Source organism: Helicoverpa armigera, chromosome 12 (assembly GCF_030705265.1).
Source record: "Helicoverpa armigera isolate CAAS_96S chromosome 12, ASM3070526v1, whole genome shotgun sequence".
NCBI classification, from domain to species: domain Eukaryota; kingdom Metazoa; phylum Arthropoda; class Insecta; order Lepidoptera; family Noctuidae; genus Helicoverpa; species Helicoverpa armigera.
In genome coordinates, this window is record NC_087131.1 from 5,884,352 (window position 1) to 5,908,478 (window position 24,127).

The 24,127-nt window shown below is 34.2% G+C and overlaps 1 protein-coding gene across 4 annotated transcripts in view; it reads right to left on the reverse strand.

Moving 5' to 3' along the window:
• Positions 1-796: 796 nt before the first annotated feature.
• LOC110375187 (short neuropeptide F) overlaps positions 797-24,127 on the reverse strand; it is a 44,777-nt gene continuing 21,446 nt past the window's right edge. The window contains exons 3-7 of one of the 4 annotated variants that reach the window (XM_021333243.3): positions 13,790-13,891; positions 7,013-7,188; positions 3,669-3,779; positions 1,982-2,068; positions 797-1,541 (exon numbers count right to left, since the gene is read on the reverse strand). In XM_021333243.3, coding sequence (XP_021188918.1) covers positions 1,479-1,541; positions 1,982-2,068; positions 3,669-3,779; positions 7,013-7,188; positions 13,790-13,889 — 537 coding nt within the window. In that variant the 5' untranslated portion in view covers positions 13,890-13,891 and the 3' untranslated portion in view covers positions 797-1,478. Of the gene's footprint in view, positions 1,542-1,981; positions 2,081-3,668; positions 3,780-7,012; positions 7,192-13,789; positions 13,892-24,127 lie in introns of all 4 variants that reach the window. The other 3 variants (XM_021333226.3, XM_021333234.3, XM_021333218.3) reach the window with 3 other exon arrangements.

Genomic DNA, 24,127 nt, shown 5'->3' on the forward strand with positions numbered 1-24,127 from the left:
GAATTTCCGAAAATAACCCCTTATCCAAACTAATATTATAAATGCGAAAGTAACTCTGTCTGTCTGTCTGTCTGTCTTTCTGTCTGTCTGTCTGTCTTTTCTTCACGCCTAAACTACTGAACCGATTTGTGTGAAATTTGGTACAGACATAGTTTGAAACTTGAGAAAGGACATAGGATAGTTTTTATTACAAAAAAAAATAAAAATAAAATTATTCCGGACATATAGCGCCATCTATTGGTCAAATCAAAAATCTGCTGGTAGTCACTATTCCACGCGAACGAAGTTGCGGGCAAAAGCTAGTTATTTATATTTTCTTTCTGTTAAGGAGTTTCGGTGTAACACCGAAATAGCATAACTCCCACATCAGGCTCAATAATTAAGGTAAAATATAGTTTAGAAAACTTTTTAACGGGTAATAGCAGCTTTCTCGTGTTTGGGCTTATTGTATTAGTATTGAAATATATCAATCATAGCTCGATTGCTGCCCTGAGGGTTTGAAGTGTTAAAAGGATTGACAACAATAAAAATCGAAAACCCATATACAATTTATTTAGGAGTAGCCTTTTATCTATATTTTTATCCTGAAAATAGGTACGATTTTTAAACACCCACACTAAGATTTTTGAGCATTAACAGTGAGTGTTTTCAAACCCACACCCGATATTTTTATCTGCATTTAAGTAACATTCAGAGGTAGGTAGTTTTGACCGTTGAAATAATAAATTGCCTGTCCATGAAATTTTAAGATAATTGAGTATTTCTGAAATTAAACTCTTAATGAAACAACAATGTGTCCCTTGGAAATATTTTTATTTTTCAACTCATTAATTGCACTATAATATCCATACAAAACTAAACATAGTTTCACTACACTTAATATAATAAATAATGTGTTTGCATAATGTACTAAATTGAACTACGAATTTTTAAATACTGTTCTGATAGTTACCAAGAGATCAAATCAAGTAGTACCTACAAGTAGCGAAGTAGTTTTACATTTACCCAGCTCTAAAAATGTACAACTCTTCGCGGCAAGTTTTATAATATACATAATATATATCTAATTGGAAATAGAGATCAAAATCAAAGGAGACAGTCTTACTTCAGTATTGACTAGAGTATCATCGATATTTATAACATTTATAACACGTTAGCTGATGATCTTGGGGACAGAAGCGTTTGAAATTTCAAAAATGTATTTATTTAATACAATACAACTGAGTACTGATGATAACTACACATTATATCCTGGGATAACATTTCGGTTAACAACATACAAGGTACTAACTGATTATTATGTACACATAGCTTATAATTAAGTTGAATAACATCTAAAAATCGATTGTATTTTGTTTAATATGACACATATGTACGGGCAGGACGTAATGTCCTTAATTAAGAATTGTTAATAAAAGTTTGACGGGGCGGGTAATATTTCTATGTAGTTAGTTGGTATATGCGGATATGTTGTTTGTTTATTCCTGTTGTCTGTCGTCTTCCACGGAGCCGTTGGCTTTCACTTCCTGGGGCAGAGCCGACTGGAACACAATTTATAGAACATTAGTAATGCAGCGCGTCTGAACACTTCTCGGAAGTTACGCCCGCTTAGGGAAATGTTAATGTTCCTTTCTTTATGTACGAAACACCTAGTAATGTTGCCTCCATTTGAAAAACCGCAACACAGCGCCTCGTGTGAAATGTTATTCTAAAATTAACATTCTAAGAAAATTATGTCCTTGTTAAATCTGGCGTCATCATCTTAACAAGCAAGATCTTATTTACAAAGTAATTTAGTAATTTTGGGAGGATTTCCAACGACATTCAAAGAAACTTGTAAAGTGTTAGGTACCTAATTTATGCTTCATAAAAACTTTTGCTTGTACAGTGGACTACAATAATTTTGCAATTGTAATTATTTAAATACCGCGAGAAGCCTTTACAAGAATTACCATGTTTATCAACAAATGGAAACACTTACTTCGTAGGGCAGTAAGAACATGTTGTTGTCGGACCGGCGTCCGAACCGGAGACGGATGGACGGGGCACGCACGGCACGGTCCTGCTCCTGTGTTAAAAACTAAACTTCATTTATTATACACACATAAGTATACACTAGGTATGTTAAGGTGGCCAGGGGTACCTAAACATATCTCTGTGATTCAGCTTTCTATGTATTTTTGTACCCCTCTAACATAAGTCAGTCCGTAGATGCCTTATTTAACGTCAAAGAGATCTTTTCTTATCCATGGACGAAGCATAAAAGTCTTGATGGAAATCTAGTGCCTTTCTACGCTATTTGCTTTCAAACCATATGGGACATGAATTTGAGTGACAACCTAAAGCATGTTTAAATAAAACACCAATTAATTATTTTATGAATGCCTACTACATAAATGTCGCGACAAAAAGGTGGTATACAAATATTGACGTCATTGACACATTTTACTGGTGATTGATTAGTCATTTTCAACAGTTACTTCATTGTTGTCCAATTAACGGAAATTCTTCGAAAATTATTTATTTGTAATGTTCTTTTCAGAATTTATGGACACACAGTGTTTAAACAATTAATCATGAAAAAAATGTGCCAGTTTTAGGTACAAGCTCACGTGGACCAAAGGTTCTTAAGCATCTTATAAAATAAGCAAAAGCTAACGTAATTAAAATTATTAACAACTCGACGGCAAGTTAAGTTTTGAATTATAAATAGAATACTTATGTCAAATCTTACGACTTTTTCTGAAAAAGAAGGAAAACTTCATTTCTGGAATATTTATAATGCCTCAGGCGCTTTAAACTTTTGAATGTGCTAAATTACTTTTTGCTATGGCTATAACCTGCAATTATACTCGTATTTAAGGAAATAGCTCGCATAGTTAATTAGTTCGGACCAATTTTTGCAATTGCCTAACCAAAAATTACAATTTCAGAATAAGTGGAAAAATTACACATTTAGGATTGTAAATAAATTCCATAACTCGAATGGGAATTTATTCAGTACCTGAAATCTGATAATATTAAATAGCAAAATACAATTTGCTTTCCAAATAATGGTGTCCTCTGATTGTTTTAGAAAAAAAGGTCGGACATAAAACTGGTCAATTGTCGTAAAAGATCTTATAGTGGCTTGTTAGAGGGAATAACTTCATTACACGGGTTTACACGGCATCAAGGGTTTTACGATGTTCGAATCAATACGATCTTGGAGTAGATACGTCTCTTTTCACAAGATATTTATAGTTTTATGAGGTTTTATATAGCCTGCTATGAGTTCGTGCAACAAAATTAAATTTTGTTGTTATTTTTATGTGTGGTCTAATATTGGGGGTTTGTTTACACCTTCACATTAAACAGTTATTCTCAAATATAAGGCAGTACAAATAAAAGTTAAAAATATCATTAATAGATATGTAAATTATTGGTCATGTTCAAATAGAAGTAAACGTCCTAACAATGTTTATATTTGCCTTCGACGACACAATGAATGGAAAGAAAAGGTTAATTTTGATAAACTAGTATTTACTTCTTTCGAGATCATTAAAATGATTTATGTAATTGTTTACCAACTTGTAATTTGGTGTACTTATGGTATTTTTCTTTTACATCACAGTTGATCTCACATTTGCATACGTTTATTTAAATATAATTGTATGTTATTTATTTACCTCCTGGGGGAAGATGTGGGGCACGGCGCGTTCCTCCGAGCGGCGGCCGAAGCGCAGACGCACGGGCGTGCGGACCTCGCGCAGAGAGAGCAGCTCATTCATCTCGTCCAGCTGTAATCATGTACCATTTAGTAACATCGTATATTTTGGAGTATTTAGTTAATATTTAATCGTTTTTTTTGTTATCATGATGATGATTGATGGTGGAATTTTTTATTTACATGTTTGTCTACTGCCGTTTCAACAGATTCACATTAACGTGACGCCTATGACAAAAACAACTGTATAAAAACATAATACTAAATTCCCGTTTCAGAACTTGCCCGCCGGGAAAATGTTGAGCTTAAGAGGAAAATGGATGAATTTTTAGACCTATTAAGAAAACTGCCTAAATATCTTCAAAGTACTCAGGTGGGTAACATTGCTTTTAGCATTATATCTACATTTTTAATGCTGCTTAAAACTTAGTAAAGTTTTCGTGGTCACTAACACACTGTCCTCAACAAGTTATTGATATATAAATTTTAATACAACGTAAAATGTTAAACGCAAGTGAGCTGAGAAATTTTATCGCTAAGGTGACATAATATTAAAGGCCAAACTATTAACTCGTTGTAGGTATATGAGTGTCTAATGGAGTGAAGGATAAGACGAGCTTCATAAAATTAGGGATGAAAGGGTGTATAAGTTAACAAAATTGAGTTATACAAATGCGTTGGGGTTGAAACGACTTGCACGGTTTTGTGACGTCATGATCACGTAAAACTGCGCGGTGTTACGAAAATATTGTTGTGTACTATATTGCGACGTTATTATAGAATGCGTATTTTAATTAAAATATCATGATTGTAATAGATCTATAGGGATTCCAGAGATTACGATTTTTCCTTAAAGTAATTGACCTAGTATGCTTTCCGATTCAGGAAATCACGCCAAATTATCCGACTCCACTACAGCAATAAGATCATTCTGTTAAATTTACACGCTCATATACTCACAACACTGAATTAAACAATCCAATTGGACACTTTTAAATGCTCTCCATTACATAATTATAATTTCTCAGAATGTCTACTGTTTCCATGCATGGCACGCCAAGCGTAGTTACAAAATTTTACCTTTTCGAGTAAGTTTGTTCAGTTTTAAGCTTGATTAACCCAAAAAGCGGTTGACGTGCATTCACGAAGCGCTTTCATAAATTAGCAATATTGATTAATGGCAACTCCTGTTTATGAGAGATTCATAATTTTACGCTTCTTAGTGAATTCTCGTAAGTCAGGGTCAGGTCTTAGAATAGCGCTTGTTATCAGAACCAAAGGGATTATAGAATAACTGTTCATTAAGTTGCAAGTCTATAACGATGACGAAGAAATTTTTTCATACTGGCGGGTATTTTTATCCCAGAGTATTATCGTATAATCGCTGATAGAAGATCTTTTTATAAGAAAAAAAGCTGTTTAACGATGATTACGGAAAAATGGGTTCTATTGGCTCAGCGCTAATTCTTGATGTGTTTAAAATATTGCTTACATACAAGCAAATATTATCACTTAGATAAAGTGTTACGTAAACAATAACATTTCATAGTAAGTGTGTCTATGTCTAGCGCTCGCTCTCTTTACGTATCCACTTATACGTTAATGCAATAAACATAATATACATCAGTCTGTCTTCGTATACGATAACTACAAGCAGAGGGTAACTGATAATACAGACCAAGTCAGATATGACAAATCGAATTACTCTACGCATTCACTGGTTTAGGAAATTAAGATATAATTTGCCAAAAAGATGAAAGGTATGTCTGCGAAGTATGTTAAGGACAACTCAACAATTAAGATCTATGTAAAAGATAATACAGGAGCCATAATAATAGGTTTAACGATGAATAGGTAGAATTTAATGAAAACGTGAGGTCTTTTGATCTTGAAACTTTGGTTGACAGAGTGAAATGAATTGTTAGATAGCTTTTACGAGGGAGGTGTAAGGATATCTGGTCGTCGTTGTACCTACATTATAATGCATTATCCACTCGAGAAACACTTAGAGCCTCCGACAGAAAACTGTTGCGGTTCTGTGGGAAACCAACCCGTGGTACGCTGCGACTGTACCGTTTTAAATATAACCCTTCACTTTGCTTTTATTCTTCATTCAAGCTTTTTGTGGAACAGGTGTTTTGTTAATTTACTTTTAATGTAACTTTTTTTTTTGTTTTTGGCTAATGATACTTTGTTATGATACACGTTAAACTGTAGGTCCCGGCTGTCATTGAACATCCTTGGCAGTCGTTACGGGTAGTCAGAAGCCAGTAAGTCTGACACCAGTCTAACCAAAGGGTATGGGTTGCCCGGGTAACTGGGTTGAGGAGGTCAGATAGGCAGTCGCTTCTTGTAAAGCACTGGTACTCAGCTGAATCCGGTTAGACTGGAAGCCGACCCCAACAAGATTGGGAAAAGGCTCGGAGGATGAGGATGATGATGGCTAATGATACTTTGCGAATTCTTATATTTTTTATTTTGTTATCGTACGTAATCTTATATATTATTTAATTCTTCGTATTTATATTTCTCCACGACATTACTTATTGGCTTATTCTAAAACTGTTTGTTTAAGTATCTCTCGCTTCGCGGTGTAGATACGATATTGCAACCATCCTTTTCTTAAGCCCCGTTTACCCGTCCTTGAGTACTTGTACGAGTGCTTGAACCTTTCAAGTTTGGAATATAAAGCTCTGAGCTTGAATGTTTGTATGATAAACAAAAATATATTTGTATGACTTTCTCAACAAGCAAAGAAATAATCTTAAAAGATTTTGTATAGAGGTAAATTTTCTTTATATTTAAATGTCAACTGCAAGTGTTGGCACGGTAATTTAATATAAAGTAGGATTTAAATATGATAGTTTGATAAAGATGATTCTTGAAAGCAGTTCTTGCAGAATGTGCCTTTATTGGATTGACGACGAACCGTCAACCGTCAAATTACTGATGTATTCAAATTAATACGATTGCTAAATGCGACTGATTGAAACGGATTGCTCTGTGCGTTAAAAGATGCAGCTTAGACTACGATTGGTTAACTGGGTATAAACTTTTAATTTTTATGCTCAAGTCCATGATATTAAGGTATTAGAAAACTTTTTCCGAAAAAGTATAGATAAACCGACATTACAAACCGTTGAAAGGGACAAATTATTAAAATGACAATGGGACCAATCTGCAAGCTTACTCTTTCATATAAAGACAAAATTTTCCAAATCGGTCTACCCGATTTTCCTCCTTCTTTCTGACAATCTTTGAGAAGATGGTTTAAAAGTAATTTATTTAATTTTATAAGTGACTTACGGGAGCTTGAGGAGGCATGTCGGGGTCGGATCGGCGTCCGAAGCGCAGACGACGGGAGGGCGAGCGGACCGACTTGCGGGCGAGCGCGTGGCCGCCCAGTGCGTCGTGCTGGGCTAGTAAGGCGTACAGCCCGCCTAACGCGCCCCAACCGTTTTGACTGTCCGACGCTGCTGATGCTGCTGACAAAAGAACAATATTTTAGGGGAGCCTAAATCCAAAAAAAAAAAAATATGGCTCAAGTGCACCGACCACATAAACGTCTGTTCTTATTAAAACATCGGTTTACTATTTCACGAATAATCACGTGCAATTCACAAAGTATACAATTGTTTTAAGATAAACAGCGTTCATGTGGTTGGTGAACTTGGAGCTAAGTTATGAGTCTTGAAGTTGGTTATTACCTACTTTTTGTGACATCTTCCTAGCCAGCCAAGATCTTTCACGATCTTGATCAGATCAGTGGGTAACAAGAAAGCATTTAGAAACTTTAGGTGTTAGATTTCAATTGTCTACAATAGGAGGCCTGAACTTAAAACTTAACAATAGTATACAATTACTAAATAAGAACACTTATTTACAATTAACATGTAACTATTAATAGGTAAGTAAGTTCATCAAAAGGATTGACACAGACCTTTGACACAGGTATTTCTTGTAATTAATAAATTAAATTATGTCACACAATAGGAGTTTTAGAGCGTAATTTTGTAGGTGTTAGTATTAGGTCCTAAAAATAAATATCAGTTTATGAAGGCTAGGTGTTTATAGTGTTCTAGTTTATATTTATGTAGGTATTGTTGCCCTTCAAGTTGTTTACGCCATAAGAGATTAAACCCTGCGCGGTCGACTGAATACGCACTAGTACTTTGACAACTGCTTTACATGAGGATCTATTCATAGAAGAAAATCTGAACAATTGATAGTACGGTACGGCCTGAACAGTGGACTTTTTTTTAAACTTAATCGTCGATTGATTTGAATTTCGAAGCAATGGCAGTTTTTGTAAAAACGGAGAGCTACCAAATGCATCCTTTTTTTATACGTAATTTAAAACTGGAATAGTTAAGAAAGCAAACAGCAAAAATAGCAATCGAAGACACATTTATAAATAATTTATTGTTTATGTAAATAATATAAAATAAATAAAAATAAAAGAAACCATGAAAAAGAGACAACTTTTCTTATTAATCAAGTAATATAAGTTTGTATATCAAGTTTTATTGGAACAAGCCTTTTGGGAGACAACACAAAAGTTCTTGCAACTCCACTGCGGTACAGGTTAACTTGTTTAAAAAGATTTATCCTCTGTATGTTTGTGAAACGATAACTAATCTTTGGAACAAAACTTTTAATATGAGCGTAAATACTGAGATAGCTTCACAATTTAAGTAAGACACTTTTTACCTAGTAGAATATCTCAAGCTTGAGCTGAGCCGGGTTGCAAGAGAATTTGATGCCGTGTACAAAAGGTACTTTCTACACGGAACAACACTTGCCGTAACAGTTCAAAGGTGTAATGCTTTATACATGAGACTGAAGAACAAATGTACTTCAAAGAAAAATACACAATGTCCCGATAAAGGACCATTCTGAACATTATCCTTGTAGTCTTACTTTGAAGGACGATAGTGTCGTAACTCTATCTTTAACGTTAACCCTCTATTATGACTGTAAAACATAAATAAATTGAGTGAATGATATAAGTATACCGTACTGAAAAAAATCTCATCTTGCTTGGTTTCAAAATTGATTCTGTTTGCTGGGAAACAAACCTCACTCTTGTGTTATATGCAGCTCATACAAAACATACCTATATAATCTCATTCATGGCACCTATAAAAACGAAAGCTTTATTATATGAGGATGTGAGCAAGAACTATAGAAATAACTTGTAACAGTCCTTACATAATTCTTTAGCCCCATCTAATATTCACTCACACTGGACACGCACGCTGAACGTTTGTGATATTAAGTACAATCTATCATGACTTTGTTTCTTATAAACTTGTATGAAATGAGGGTTCCGGAAAACACGAGGGCATCGTATTATAAAATTAGATCCTCCGTAAGATTTAGCGAGGAGTGCGGGACGGTCTAAGGGTCGAAGGGCAGTCAGCCATGCACAGTGTCCCCGACATCGATGTGACATTTACACGGACACGTCTTCATTTATTATAACTAAGTATGATAAAAGTTGAAGTTTGTTGCCCTGTAAAACGCATTGATACTATCAAAAAATTGGGGTTTGTTTTTCATCTGCAATTTAAAATACTCTGTCGCATCACTAGAAACTAAAGTTCGTTACTACACGATAATCTTTACAAATTACTTGTACTATTACACACAATTAAATTGGATTGGGTATGATCCATTGTAACAACTGTAACATTGTAATTCCCATAACTGGGGAACGATAATCGGATCTATTCGAATGTTACAGACTATAATTAACTACGCTATTACACAATTTCTACTTACGACTCAAAATAGACGTTAGAAGAAAGATATTATTAGATTTTAAGCCTTTTACTAAACCTAACCCCTAGAAATAACGTCTTGTTTCCTAGAAAAAAATTATGTATAAATTAATACTCGACTGAAGATCATTTTTTAGACTGGAAACGGACACAACGTAGTTGGGAAAAGGCTCGGGAGACGATGAAGATCATTTTTAAAAAGGATACCTATTAATAAAATACATATGTGATTTAGTTACATTTCCATAAAAATCCGAAAAAAATGTTACATATTTTTCACTCCATATGATTACAAACGCATTTCATTTTAATTCTAAAGCACGATGAAAATATGAATGACAGGAAAACCGCCTTTGACGGGAAAAATATCAAGCTCGTACATTTTACACAGTCGCCCTTGACTCGTTTCATATGGCTTCATTACTGATGCGAAACTGGGTTGTTGTGTGTTCTACGAAATGATAATGGAATTTGTGTTACATTGTGTCAACATAGCTTTGACCTATTGTACAAAAGCCTAACTCTAAACTCATTTTATATTGAATAGATTATCACGCCGTAGTGGAAAACAAAAGTGCAATTTTAGGAATCTTAGAATATCCTGTAAGGTATAGGAGACAGGTAGTAAGACTCGTGCAACAACGATCCTCGATATTTATTACCTATCTACATAGGAAAATAATACCTAAGTGCTGCACTGACATCGTACTTTATGATCTGCCGTCATGTTCCATAACTGCAAACATTTATCTATCAAGCAGAACTTGCGGTAAATAATGCAGATGCAACTACAGATCTTCGTAATAGCTTGGTATTAAGGCCAAGATAATAAATTACCACCGTTCTAGTATTTCGAAAAATTACAAACAAGTTTAAAAATAATAATTCCAGAATTCTAGAATAGAACATAATAATGTGGAGACCGCGAGTTAGTTTAAATTTAATCTCGGAACAGAACAAAGTTTTCAATAGTAACATATCGTTCACCGTCAAAGGGAAAGTTCAATATTCAAAATTATGTTTGTGATACACAAGTTCCGAGATCTTAATCCGTGTCAACCCGGGAATGTACACGGTCTTAGAACTTGACATAAGTTCACAAGTTAGTTTGCTACAGACCTATTAATTAGGAATGTTGCTTTGCTTTGCCAATCATTTGTGCATCCCACACTTAAACTTTGTTCCTACGAGGTTAAAATCTGAGGTTTAACGGAATTATCTCATTGTTTCGCAAGACTGAAATTGCTCTCGCATCGAAAAAGGAGGATTCCTCGGTGGTTTGAAAAGTAATTACTCGTGGGACTCGAAGTGGTTGACTCTTCAATGTTACTTTAGTTGTTTCTTAGAGAGAAGCGTGACAATTTCATTTCGTTGGAATCAATAAGGGAGTATAAATATCTCCGGAGTAAATGCCATTTAATAATGAAATACAGAACGTTCCACCTGAAATCTTTATTTGGAAACTGTAAATACGAATAATTTAGGAGGAGTTTAAAAATGTGATCAGAATATTTAAGAAACTTTGGTGGACGATGCAAGATTGAGTCTGTATTAAGAAACTTAACACTTCTAGCTGCTGAAAATAATTATTTTATGAAACAGTAAGAAATTAATTCGGAATACAAACAGGTCTTAACAAGATAGTTAGTATTCAAGTTGCACACCTTGCATTTCAATTTTGAGAGGCGGCCCGGATTCGGAATTGACCAGCCCAAGGGAATGCTGATTACGCACGAAGCTAGATAGCTCATTTGATAGTTCATAAATAAATATAATCCTTCGAATACTTTGGAAGTTATATTTTGATACATTATACCGTTATGTCCACTGTTGAAAAATCTCCCGTACCATTCCTGCTATTATAAATTTTAATATTTCTAAATATTTCAAAAGTCTCAATCAATAAAGATTATACCAAGGTTACCTACCTATTATCGCTACAATATGACAGTCAGCCTAATTCTCAATCAAGGATCACGTGAAACAGGAATCGCACAGCGTTATAAATAAAGTGAAATACGAATATAATACTCGGGGCCACTGGGCCGTGACTAATGAGTTTTACCCATTTTATTTGACATCGGCATTCAATGCGTCTTTGTAATATTTTTATTTTGATCGAGTAACGTTTTTAATTATGAAGCGTACAATATTTGAAAACGTGTTGTTTCTACTTGATGAATTTGGGGAAGAACAATATGAATGTCAGTATTGTTTTTTTGTGATACGTGACTGGATTGTCTCGTAAATTGGGTCCTTTTAAAGGTCAAAATTGAATAAGTGAACTTTAGTATGTATTTGTAGTAAACCACTTAAATCCTTACACTTATGCTAATCAGTGAGTTACTGGTGAAAATAATAACACTGAAGTCGTTTTTATAACAAAATTAAATGTTTTTACTGTACAACTTGTTAATTGTGTTTTACATACAATAGGGACAAAATTATGCAAATCTCTCTGTTATCCCTACGGGCGCTTTGATTAATTTTCTGAGTTAGCTTGATTGAATTTATGGAAAATTATTTGGAAATAAAATTGACAAACATTCATGGTCTCAATATCTTTACGTTTTCTAAACTGTTGTTTGTCAAGTAATGAAACTGTATAGTGCACAGGATACATTTTAGAGAAACGAATACGTCGCCTTCTTTTACACTTTTAATTTGTTTTCATACAGTGAAATAATTCCTTATTCCATATGCATAGTAGCATTTCACTGATGTGAATACACATTACAGTAATTTAAGTTACATTAACTTCAGATGCCTTAAGCGTACCAATACTTGAGATTTAAGCACTTACTCGATACAATGTTTACTTAGACTTGTGTCGCGAACATAATAGTATTAAAAGCTTGACAAATCGACTGTTGTTTGACACGCCACATTCGACTTGACATACCTATACTTATCAGTTCGATATTTATTAAGATGAAAGAATTTTATTTACCTAATAAAGTGTTTGGTACTGAAACCTAAGTAATGTTTCAAATAAATCTTTAGCACAAGCATTAAGATTAAATTTTATTAATATTTGTATCAGTAAAATTTGTTACACAAAGTAATAGGTACATTTTAGTTGCAGTTGAAAGCTTGAAGTTACTGCATCGCACCCTCAAAGGAGTTTAAATAACTTCTCACTTCCCTCGGGTATAAGGTGTTTAACTGCCCGGTTATTTATTTTTGAGCCTCCTCAGAGCACTTAATTATAGGAAGCTTGTGATTGAATATTACATTTTTGTGGAAAATAATAATGCTTTTTAATTTTCATTCATAAGTAAGGTACACATACCATCAAAGTCAAATATATTACGTGTATTTACCGAATAAGCTACCATTCGATTTCTAACTTCATATGCTTATTTATTATTTCTAATAGTAATGTAAGCTTTAGAATCAATCGAATGAAAATATAAGCATTTAACATTACTTTGAACTATTCTGGTAATAAAAGCCTTTCGATTGCAGAGGCGTAAGTATTATTTATTTATCGTATTACATAAAATTATTATATTATTTTACATTGGGGCTCGAGAGCACGGCCTTGTCTTTACTGAAGATCAAATGTAGGTACAGACCTACTTTAAATGTTAATCCCATCTACCTCGGTCTGTATAGCGGAATCATTCAAACGCGTTCAACTGTTGTAGCGTAATTGAGCATTAGACATCCAAACATCCCCATTTACAATATTATAGAAGAGCAAAATTAAACGAAATGTAATAAACCGGTTCATTTAAGCGTCGAAGAACCTGGTTATGGTTCCGGAAAATGCTAAGATGTACACATGAGTAGGTGTAATAAGGATTCTTAATAAATCCCCCAAAATTTTAGCGTACAAAGTTTGAAGATATGTTGGGGCACGTAGAGCAGCTTTGAACAATCGTCGGGTGTTAAAATCATATCGTGTTTTAGTACCCGCGTCGTTAGTATGACATGAAAGCACACATCGCTGTAAGTTGGTACTCAAATTCTGAGTATTGAATAAAGTCGATACTTAATACTTCTTTTATACTTACGTGATGCTTATAAGTGCGTGTTAAGTTACATAACATTCGTCACGCAAGGGTTATTGAATGGTTTGGGGACGATATGTTTCTTACAGATGTGCATTGAAGAAATAAAGTTTTAGTTAATGTTGTGTAAAGAAGGGCCGAGCAGTTATAAGTTTGTTTCCTGCTTATTTGTGTTGATGACTGGATGCATAAGTTTTGAACTTTAGAGAAATATTTCCAAGATATATTTCATATGTTTACTGAACCAGCTTTTTATTTTTTTAGCGTCGAACTAAAATACTTACATTCATAAGGAGACACAAGCGCCTGCGCGGTGGACACGGGCAATGAGCAGATCGCCGCGAAACCGCAGACAGCCAGCGCGCAAACGAAGCTCGGAGACATGACTGAAACAATACAACACATTGCATTTAATACTCGAGTATAAAACAAATAATTCCTAACTTATTATAAAGATAGTCAAATGAATAAAAATGGAGGATTAACATTTAGGCCAGATTAAATGCGGCTAACAGAAATACCATTTTAACACAGCTTAATTCATTTAGAAAATGCAAGTCACTACTGACACTATTACGCGAATAACGAGTAAACAATGATACGTCCTAAACTACCGCGTAGCTTTAAAATCTTTTTCACTTAACCAGACTATCATTTATTTAAATTATACTGAACCTTTCCCGTCTTATACATAAGTACCCCAATGTTTTAAAAATGTTTACAATGTGACTATTTATTGTCGGATTTGTTTCTCTGTTCTACTGGAATTATTTTTGTAATTGGCTACAATGTTTATTGCAAAATGAAAACATGAACATCACAAAAATAGCATCTGTTTCGTCGAAAAATAACCCTCTCCATTTTATATAAAGCTGTACTTACAATACTTGTAAGTATCTCAAGTTCTATTTAAAGATACGAGTATATAAATAGTTATCAATACGGCTTCAACGTTTGTCGTGTTTAAGAAACCGTTTTGTTCCAATAAACATCTGTCCAGAGCTATGAACAAATAGAGATGGAAAATACACTCGTCCGAGCGGTCCTCTCAATAAATATAGGATGTTTAGAAAAATAAATGAACTTGCCGGTCCAGTACATTCAAAAATATCTACAGGTATTTATTGTTTGAGGAATAGATTCCTTTTATATTCTAGATATAAAAGTTATATAAGGTGTCATATGCATCGTCGTACTCTAGAGAAAATAGCTTACTATAAAAATAATATCTCTTATCCTGCTATCTATAAGAATTTCATGACTAACAAAAGCTGTAAATCTGCACCCGGAACTAATGACCAAAAGTCAATTATGTTCTCTAACTAGTTAAGAATAATTGTTTAGCAGTCTGTTACTTAATATTCATTAATAACTGTCACTGTTTAATTAGGCTGGAAGCATTCAAGTATCAAGATTTACGGATTTTTACGGACTATAAATGAGGCTGTATGATATTTTTGGCTTCTACTAGTACGGTATGCAGGTAAGAGAGATCCATTTATCACTTTCCCATTTCGCCTTTTTATTCCGCTAGAGGGCAGCATTCATTTGTCCGAATTATGCGAGCATGTCCGCCATTTGCGAACAAGCTGGGCCAAGCTTAACCAGATGTTATGTGAATGTAGCATTAACCCCTTTTTGTTAGTAACGATGTTTTGTCATAACCGCGCAACCTTTGCCTAATGCGTATTCTTAGGGAGATATTGTCTTTGTTTCATGAAGTCTGTAAGATACATATTTAGAACTTCAATTTAATCTTATTAAAAAGTTACGTTGTATTTTTTCCCAATTACTAGTTAATGAATTTTCTAATAACGACATAAACAAGGACGAAAACGTTTCAGAACAAAAGTATTAGTTTATTATATTTCAGAAAATGTTGTACACTTTTTTCGATAGGTCCATTAACTTTGACAGCTCAAGTACGCCATCGGATACCAAGAGTTACAAATTATGTACATCTTCTCATTTCTTTTTAGGGAGACAAGGAGTAAATAATACACATTTCCGCTGTATGAAATGCTCTCACAGTATCATCGTATTTTATAAATTGTGCTTAAATTATGCGTAACCTAAGCTTAAATATGTTACGAACATGAAATTATTATCACATTACGAATGACATTTATGGAATATCGCGAGCGTGCGAATAAGTACGTGAATATACGAGCTGTCAGTCAATATGGCTGACGCCCTGACGCCATGGATATAGATGTACGGCCCTCAAGCCGTCGTTATAGGCTGATGGAAGGCTCAACAAGTAGGGTAATGCCGTGTCGTCGACCCTCCCCCGCGGACAAATGTCGCGGTGACGTCATCAATCACGCTTATCACTACTGACGTGACGTGCTGACGCGTCACACGAACCTCTGCTACTACATACTCACACGCGAATGCTAACATTGAACAAGTACGTGCTACGCCGTAGAGCCTAACTGCTACGAAATTGCTACGTTCAACTTTAAACAGCGATTTCGTAGCAGCGAATGAGTTGTTAAAAACAATCCTTCAAAAAATACAGCAAACAATAATAATTGTTAGATTGATGCAATTATTTTTTTACGATCATTAAAAGTTTTTGTTTTTCGCACCTTTATTTTTACACTCCTATAAACACAAATAAACGACTAACAAACAATGTCAAAAAAAGAAGTTGAGAACAATGAGCTAACGACATTTTAACTAAGTTAAGTTATAAACTTAGAAGTAAAATGTTGACAGACCGAATTATATCAAGATTGACAATGAATTAACCTTTGGGAAAACGGTTTACTCAACTAAAAATATAAGTTTGTACAAAATGTCACAGAACATTTTTGTAATACAATTGTATAAAAAGAGGTTTTATATCATGGCAACACTAACTAAGCTGCCCTCTGATCTCGTGTAGAAGAGACGGCTGCGGTAAATAACGTCTGTTCCCGTATACTGCATAATATTAATGATCGTTACCATTTAATTAAATCCCACCACTCGCGTAAAGTGTGTCTACAGCTTTATAATGAGATATTTTTTTCTAGGATGGAATATTAATTTACATGGAACTAAAAATATTAATAAAATGTTTTTATATGTTTTCGGAAGGCAGCGAGACAGAAGTATGTAGTTAGTTTTAATTAAAATGTAAGATCTACTTAGTATGTTTAGAAAATATTTTAAGTCATACATCAATATTTATCGGAGTATTCACTAAACGTGTCATGAAATAAAATAGTGTGTATCTATCTTTTACTCCATTTAAGATAAAATATGAACAAATTATATGAAACTGACATTCAGTTACAGAGCGCACTTCAGAGAAATGCAATTTGTAAATGCTAAGCAACTTTTAATTGATGGTAACGCAATTAGGAGTTAGGCTGCAATCGAGATGTTGCTACTAATATACTTGCTTATACTTGTGTATACAAAGTTAGCCCCAAGCAATTTATTGCTTTATGAACACCGACACTTCACCCATAGTACCTCGTATTTGCAATCCATTTTAGTATTGTATACACATTCTTGCAGCTACATCCGAATCCCCTCGTAGAAATGGAAAATTGGAAATATACATACGTAGTGACATACTAGCCTTAAACATAGCCTTCGTTCTCTTGGGCATTCCCGTTGTAAGCCAAAAAAATACGCATGAATTGAATCCCTCTCAAATAGTTTTATCAGACACTGTGCGAGTATGTCTGTCTGTACGAAAATTCCAATGTAAAATAATACCTTCCTGCAATCAGCTAAACTTTTGTTGTGGTCGCATATCACTGACGATGAAGATCATTTAAGGCATTAATTAACTCTGTCCAATTATTATGGCTGCTATTGAAATATTTTAAGCTTATAAATTTTCTGAAAATTTGTGAGCCATAGAAACTCATACGCACCTTGCTTTAATTCTGCTCGAAACGTTTGTTGAGTTCTTTTATTTTAAACGATTTTATTATTTTACATGTGAATCCGGAGTCGAGAAACATCCGTGACCAGCTATGGTTCAATAAATACTCCGAAATCAATTTCAAAGAATGTATTGTAAAGACTTCCAAGTAATGTAAAAAGTATCGAAAATTTTCCCTAATTCCATATCATTTCCGTACGTCTAAAGGAACGCAGATCAAAAGCGGATTACAAAAACATATTATAGATTCGCATATTATTGTACAAATAGTAGAATAACATCAAAAGATTCTTTGAAATATTTTATCAATGGGTATACTAGTCAGTCTCGTGTTTTCAATTATTTGATGCCACAATATGCTATTCACGTATTTTTCAAATTTATAGACGTGTTTACGTCCTCATCTTTCTGGACTGACATAAAAAATGTTTTATAATTGTTTTTACAGATAGCTTCAGTATTGCCTGCTCTCTTGCAGCGAATCAAAAAGTAGCCGTACCGTACAGAAAAAAAATAACAATAGACTTCTAAAATTTTTTTTTACTTGACAGTAGAAAATTAAATCGATTAAATAGGTAATGGATAGCAAATAAATAATAATAAAGGCATATAATGACACTGATGATACACTATAATACAAGTACGAGCGATATTTCTAAAAGGCCCGATCCCATAAGCTGAGGTATCCGTTTTTGTAGGCAAGTTCTTTCATAAAGCGGTCACTGGTCACCCGCCCTCTATTCTGTAATGTCGTTATCTCATGTTGTGACGTCATCATAAAATAATGTAGCCTCATCAATCAAATGTTTTTCCTCACCTTTTCGGCACAAGTCAAGTATTTTTTTAAATAGACTATTATTAAAATTAAAGCGGTGTTAGCTATTTGTGTAATGGCTTTTTTATTCCGCGTCGTGAACTTTTCGGTCTTTAAGTATCTAAATCACTTTAGGTCTTTTATGTAACTAAATTATATGGCAAGTCTAAAAATAATGTAATAAACTATCTACTATTTACGAAACTCGCCATTTATTTCAGTAATTCCACGATTTTTATATAGTTTCAGTCAGCTCGTTGCTATCACTATGAGTAAGGCAATTTCTGACTTGCTAGTAACATAGTTATTTACTCACGACAGATGAGACTTCGTACCTATAAAAATGGATTTGGTAGAAGATTTGAAATACTCTCCAATTCGACCGAGAGTATCTACGATTGTAAATTCAGAATGGTATCAGACGGTGCAATAAGCAGTAGCTACTAAGTTATATAAAAGTGTTATCTACCTCCGATTTTTAAAGTTATAAAAGAGAATGTATAATGATTGATTGGTTCGTTGACATTTAACTAAAACTAGTAAAGTTAAAATAATGTACAAGTACTTATGTTTCAAAGGTGAAAAACATTCCACTTATAAACAAATAGACATAACTTTTTTAATAATGCTTTGTTGTGTCGCAAATACCTTTCTGACGGGACAGCTAAAATGATTTTCGTCATAAGACCCACACGTTTTAATTAATTTTAATTTATAATCATTTTGATTGTGCAAATATGAAACGATAATCATGTTTCATAAAAGAAATTAATTATATGGATTTTTATGTATTAACATGAGACGGAAAATATTTTCATAATTATTAGTTAAGTACAGTGTTCCGGTGTCGATAAACACACATTGTTGAACTACGGGAAAATGGCGATAAAAATAGCAATTTGCTTCTCCTAATTAGATTCCGTATCCTCCTCATGAAAACACTTCATACGCCATTCTCGTAAACATGTCAAGTATATATTTATAAGCGTCCATAGGTTTCGAGTTCTCTTTATCCTGTCCAATAATTTGCCATAGTTAGGGTCTTTTAAGGATGTTCATGTTTCATATTTATGTATAGAGGACCATTATACATATACATAGATATACTACTTAAATCCAACAACCCTCTTACTCAGATATCCTTTATGAAGAAGGCTTATGTTCAATTGGATGATCACATAGAATTAATTTAATCGTCTTGCATCAACTTTGAAAACTGCAAAACAGTTGCTAAGAATAGAATACGTACAATCTTTGTTATTTTCTGTCACTGCCTACACTATGGTAAGTATAAGCTTCTAGATGCCTCAGAGATTTAAAATGTTTTCGTCAGTCAGGTGTCTATCTGTTTTTACATTTTCCCGAAATAACAATAGTTGTAAGAGACTCGTAGGCGTCCGGGAGTCTTTGAAATCGTAGTCAAAGAAGACTAACAATTCCGTTTATTTCATTGATAGTTAGTATTGATTCTTTGTCACCTTAAAGTTGTATGTAAGTTTGTCCAATTATTTTGGACGAGTATTTTAAGCATTTAATACGAACAAAATCATATTGTTGTGCCAAAACTGAATTTGATTGATGGAGTTTTCGAAACACTTCAAAACCTAAGCAAGCGGTTCATTAGGTTCGAAATCAAAAAGTTAGTTTGCTTTAATCATTAATATTTGTCAAGAGGTACTATATTTTCCTAAGTCTGGAAGGTTTTGTGGTGAGTAAGGTCACATTTTGTTCCTTCATTCAATTTTCCATTTAGATGACTTTATATCACAAGATAAGATGTGAATCAGTCTGTGTGTAGCTAGACTGAAGATAAAAAATACCTTTAGATAAACAAACTTTGTCTTTCAACTCACCGTTAATACAACAATCTAATTTTCTACAACGGAAAACGGAACGATCATTTTTGCTTCTTGGTTGTCTTCAACTAAGATGTCTTTTCGTACGATTCTTCTCAGATTGGCATACCTGTGTATGCCAAGGAGAACTTGAATGTCAGTATAACCGCACCATGTCAAAGTCAATTATAAAGTTGGCACCAAGTAGCTACCTCATAATTACTGATAACTAACAAGTTTGTTATTAAGTATATTCAGATCATAAATAGAAACATTTATACATATTTCGTTTTACAAAAAAGAATCCTTATTACGAATATTTCAAATGGGAAAATCCAAAGAAAACTAAAGCTTGTAAAATGAAACGCATGATTCGGTATCGGCGGCTGGTTATTTAACGACCGGTGTGTGGCTGTACGCGTACGGTATTAGCCATACGTGGCTGTCTTTGATCATTCGAGCGGTAAATTGGAACTCCACACGAAGCTACAGGTGTGCACTAGCCTAACACTATATGCGCTTACCCTATTCACTGACGAAAAATCGCTTCGAATACATTTTTAGATTTTTTTATTATTCAAGCAATATTCTGCATATGTAAGCTTTTTGTAATCCTCTTTGCAGCGTTCGGTTTAAACTGCAAAATGTTTGTCGGACTTTAAAAAAACGGGTATAATATCCAACATCACCGACGACGGCCAACCGAGGTAAATATGAAATGCAAAGTCGTCCTTTATAAAATGCAATTTACATTTCCCGCATTTGTCACACAGATGTGCACCTGACATTTTGAGCTAAAAATGTTCCACAATTTTACGCTAAATGCTGTCTCCCACAATAATACCTACGGTGCATACGTCAATTCGACTTGAGCACTAGAATCAGCATAGGATCAACACCATCCCCTGATTAAAATACTTGAAAACACCTGCGTATAATCGTTTATCTTTCCGTGACACTTCGTCGGATATCGAACGATAAACTTTGTTATTAGTTCAATCAAGAGAGAAACTTGTAATCAGTTTAAAATTGTTTCATTTCTTTATTAAGTTTGATATGATTTCTTAGGATTATTAGTGGCAATTTTACCAAATTGCATTGGGTGTAACTCTAATGCCTGCCTCTCTAATGAAACCCGTATTATATGTGTCAGTGTTAGAAACCCAATTAATTCGATGGTTCAATGTCATCAGAGGGCAGAAGTCAAATTTCTAAGCGTCGGCGTATTGCTAGCGCGCCGAGGTTACGCCACTACCGGGTAAGTTTAATTGGTTCCCCACCGACTGGCTCCGACGGCCGCCCACTAATAGCAAAAACCTATTTAGTCTCAGGTGAATTTTAACTGACGAAATTATTTTAGCTTTCATTAATGAACCCCTACAGAAATTTCTCTAAAAATGTAACTCCCACTCGCACTTAAAATAATCTTACGCGACTCACGGCAATCAAAAGATTAGAAGTTCACCAAAAATGTCACGCAAAAACATATCTATTTAGCTAATCCTCTTAGTAAACTTCGAGCTCAATACCAACTTCATAAGTTATCTTAACGTAATCTTTTCCAAAGCTATGAGATGAACAGGTTTTGTAATTAAAATTTTTTTAGTATCGGCTTCCAAAATTGACTAGAAAAGCGGGAATGAGTAGCGCGCCAATCACGCTGCCGGAAAACATGCAGTAACGAACCTCTTTCATGAAGGAAGGGGAAAACGGGAAAAAAACATAGTAATGGTTCGTGAGAGTAGGGCAGTTTTATTGACAATATCGTATGCAAATGTGATGTAACAATCCGTCATTTTGGACGCCTAGTTTGATGACGTCATGCATCGTTGCAATCTTGACATAAATTGCACACAAATTGTCCGAAATATCATGGTCGGGTGCACGAAGCACTATTAAATCTGACAACTCTGATATCGGTTTGGAAGGGTCGTTTAATAAAATTACCATGAAACAGCTTGGGATAAGCAGATATAACATAATTTTTAAGTATTTTTTTCATTGTCCTGAGCTGGATTATTTCTTTTCTATTCAAACCGCTTCCCAGTGGGATATGTATTGTTTGGTAGATATATCGATAGGAAGCGACTGTATTAGGGAGGTTTTGTCGAAAATGTGTTGTACCAAACTGGTTTATATTCCCATATTTTGCGATTAGGAGTTCTTCGCTCTATCGATTGCTTTATTTTAAAATAACTTTCTAACTACTACTTTTTGTCCCTTACAGTACTACGTACTATTCCTTACCCAAATAAGTATGCACTGTGTTTTAATAAATGGTACTTTTTATATTCTTCAAAAGAAAAATGAGGAGATAACTTGTACAAAATAGCTCGTAAAATATAGCTACCTCTACATAGGTATGACGGTAGCTTTCTAACTCGGTTCGTAATGAACCTCTTTCGCTGGATAAAGGACATCTTCCATTTACCAAAATCTGATTTTGCAAGCGCAGACTAAGACGTTCCTGCTTCATATTTGTGGATTTAAGTTTAACTTATGAGAATACGACTTAGCTTATTGCAAATCAGTGAGAATATATCTGGAGAAATCTTATAATATTTTTAGAATTATTGAAAAATATAAATAAGATCACTTTATGAAATCAACGCTGGCTGTTGACTCGTAAACATACCAAACGATATTTCATTAGAAACCCAACAATGCAGTCACCTTTAGGTGCCATTGGCTTATCAATTTAATTCATGACCTTTAAACTCATCTATATTTTGAAATATATTTTTAAATATAATTTAACAGAGCATCTTTATCATTAGAAAATCTTTTTTCGTGATAAAAATAACAAATTGTAGGTCAACAGGAAAAACGTTTTCCTACGAAAGCCTCGGAAATCAAATTATTAAAACAACGTTATTTTTTATTGAGATAGCATTTTTTTACATTAGGTACCTTAAAAGCTGCGAGTTGGCCAAATCAAACGCTATTGAAATGTAGTTGCGAGTTTAGCTGTTCTGAAATGGCTCAAAGGAAACATTTTACCAGTTGTCAGTGATATTTGTATATTTGCTTCTCTTTGAGCTATCAAAGAGGACATTTTAGATCCCATTTCCCGTTAACTACACCTTTTTTCTATAAAACAGTAAACAGCAAATAGTTTCTTTGAAAAACAGGATACACGTATTTCCACTTCTACGTAAGTCCTTAAATAATTATCTGTAAACGGATCTAAGAAAAAAAACCCTTCTATGCCATATTTTCTATTAATTACGGTACAGTCGTGAGGCAAGCAGCAAATAAAATACGATGCACATACATTACAAGATGATAAAAGATGACAGTTTAATTCTCATTGGGCCGCAGTAATTCTGTCTCAGAGCCGCCCTGAGTGTTTCAAGAAGCCACAATACTGCGGCCGTTTGGATTAAATTTTCCTAACAGAGTTAGGGGGAGAGCGACGTTGATGTGTATGCGTAGCAATAACACGGATTCACCGGCCTAGGGCTGCCAGACAACCCTCGGGGTTTTTGTAAAAGTTGAGGACATAATTTATCATCAGACGACGTTTAGTAAGGTAGGTGTTGTTTGCATTTTTTTATCTCAAGCTCTCACATTAAGCACTTGTTGACTAGTGCAAAAATAATATATTTCCTGTTAAGTTATCATTTAGGTACCTACCTAAGTAAATACATAATAGCATCGTCAAAATGAAAGGGTATCATGAAATTACGTGTAGTAAATTTAAGTATAACAGAAATAACACTATTTACTATTAGGACAATAAGAATTACAAGTGACACAGTAGTTCAAACTTGTATTTAACAAATAGAATGAGGGTTTCCGTAATTTAATTTTAAGCCTCGTTTAATACCGATTTGCATTTTGACGTAAACATCGAGTCGCCGCTTTGACTTACAACTGTATGTTTACGATACAGAGTTACCTCAACCTTCATAGTGTATGAAGGTTAGCAAAGGCTGGCTTTTATTTCGCACAGAGGTTGAGCATTGCCATCCAACGTGGCAATGCTGCCAGTCTTTTGGGCACATTACCCAGTGACAGCGATGAGGAGCAATTTTTTGATGCACTGTATTAGTTTTAAGTTGTATATATATATAAGTTTATTTTA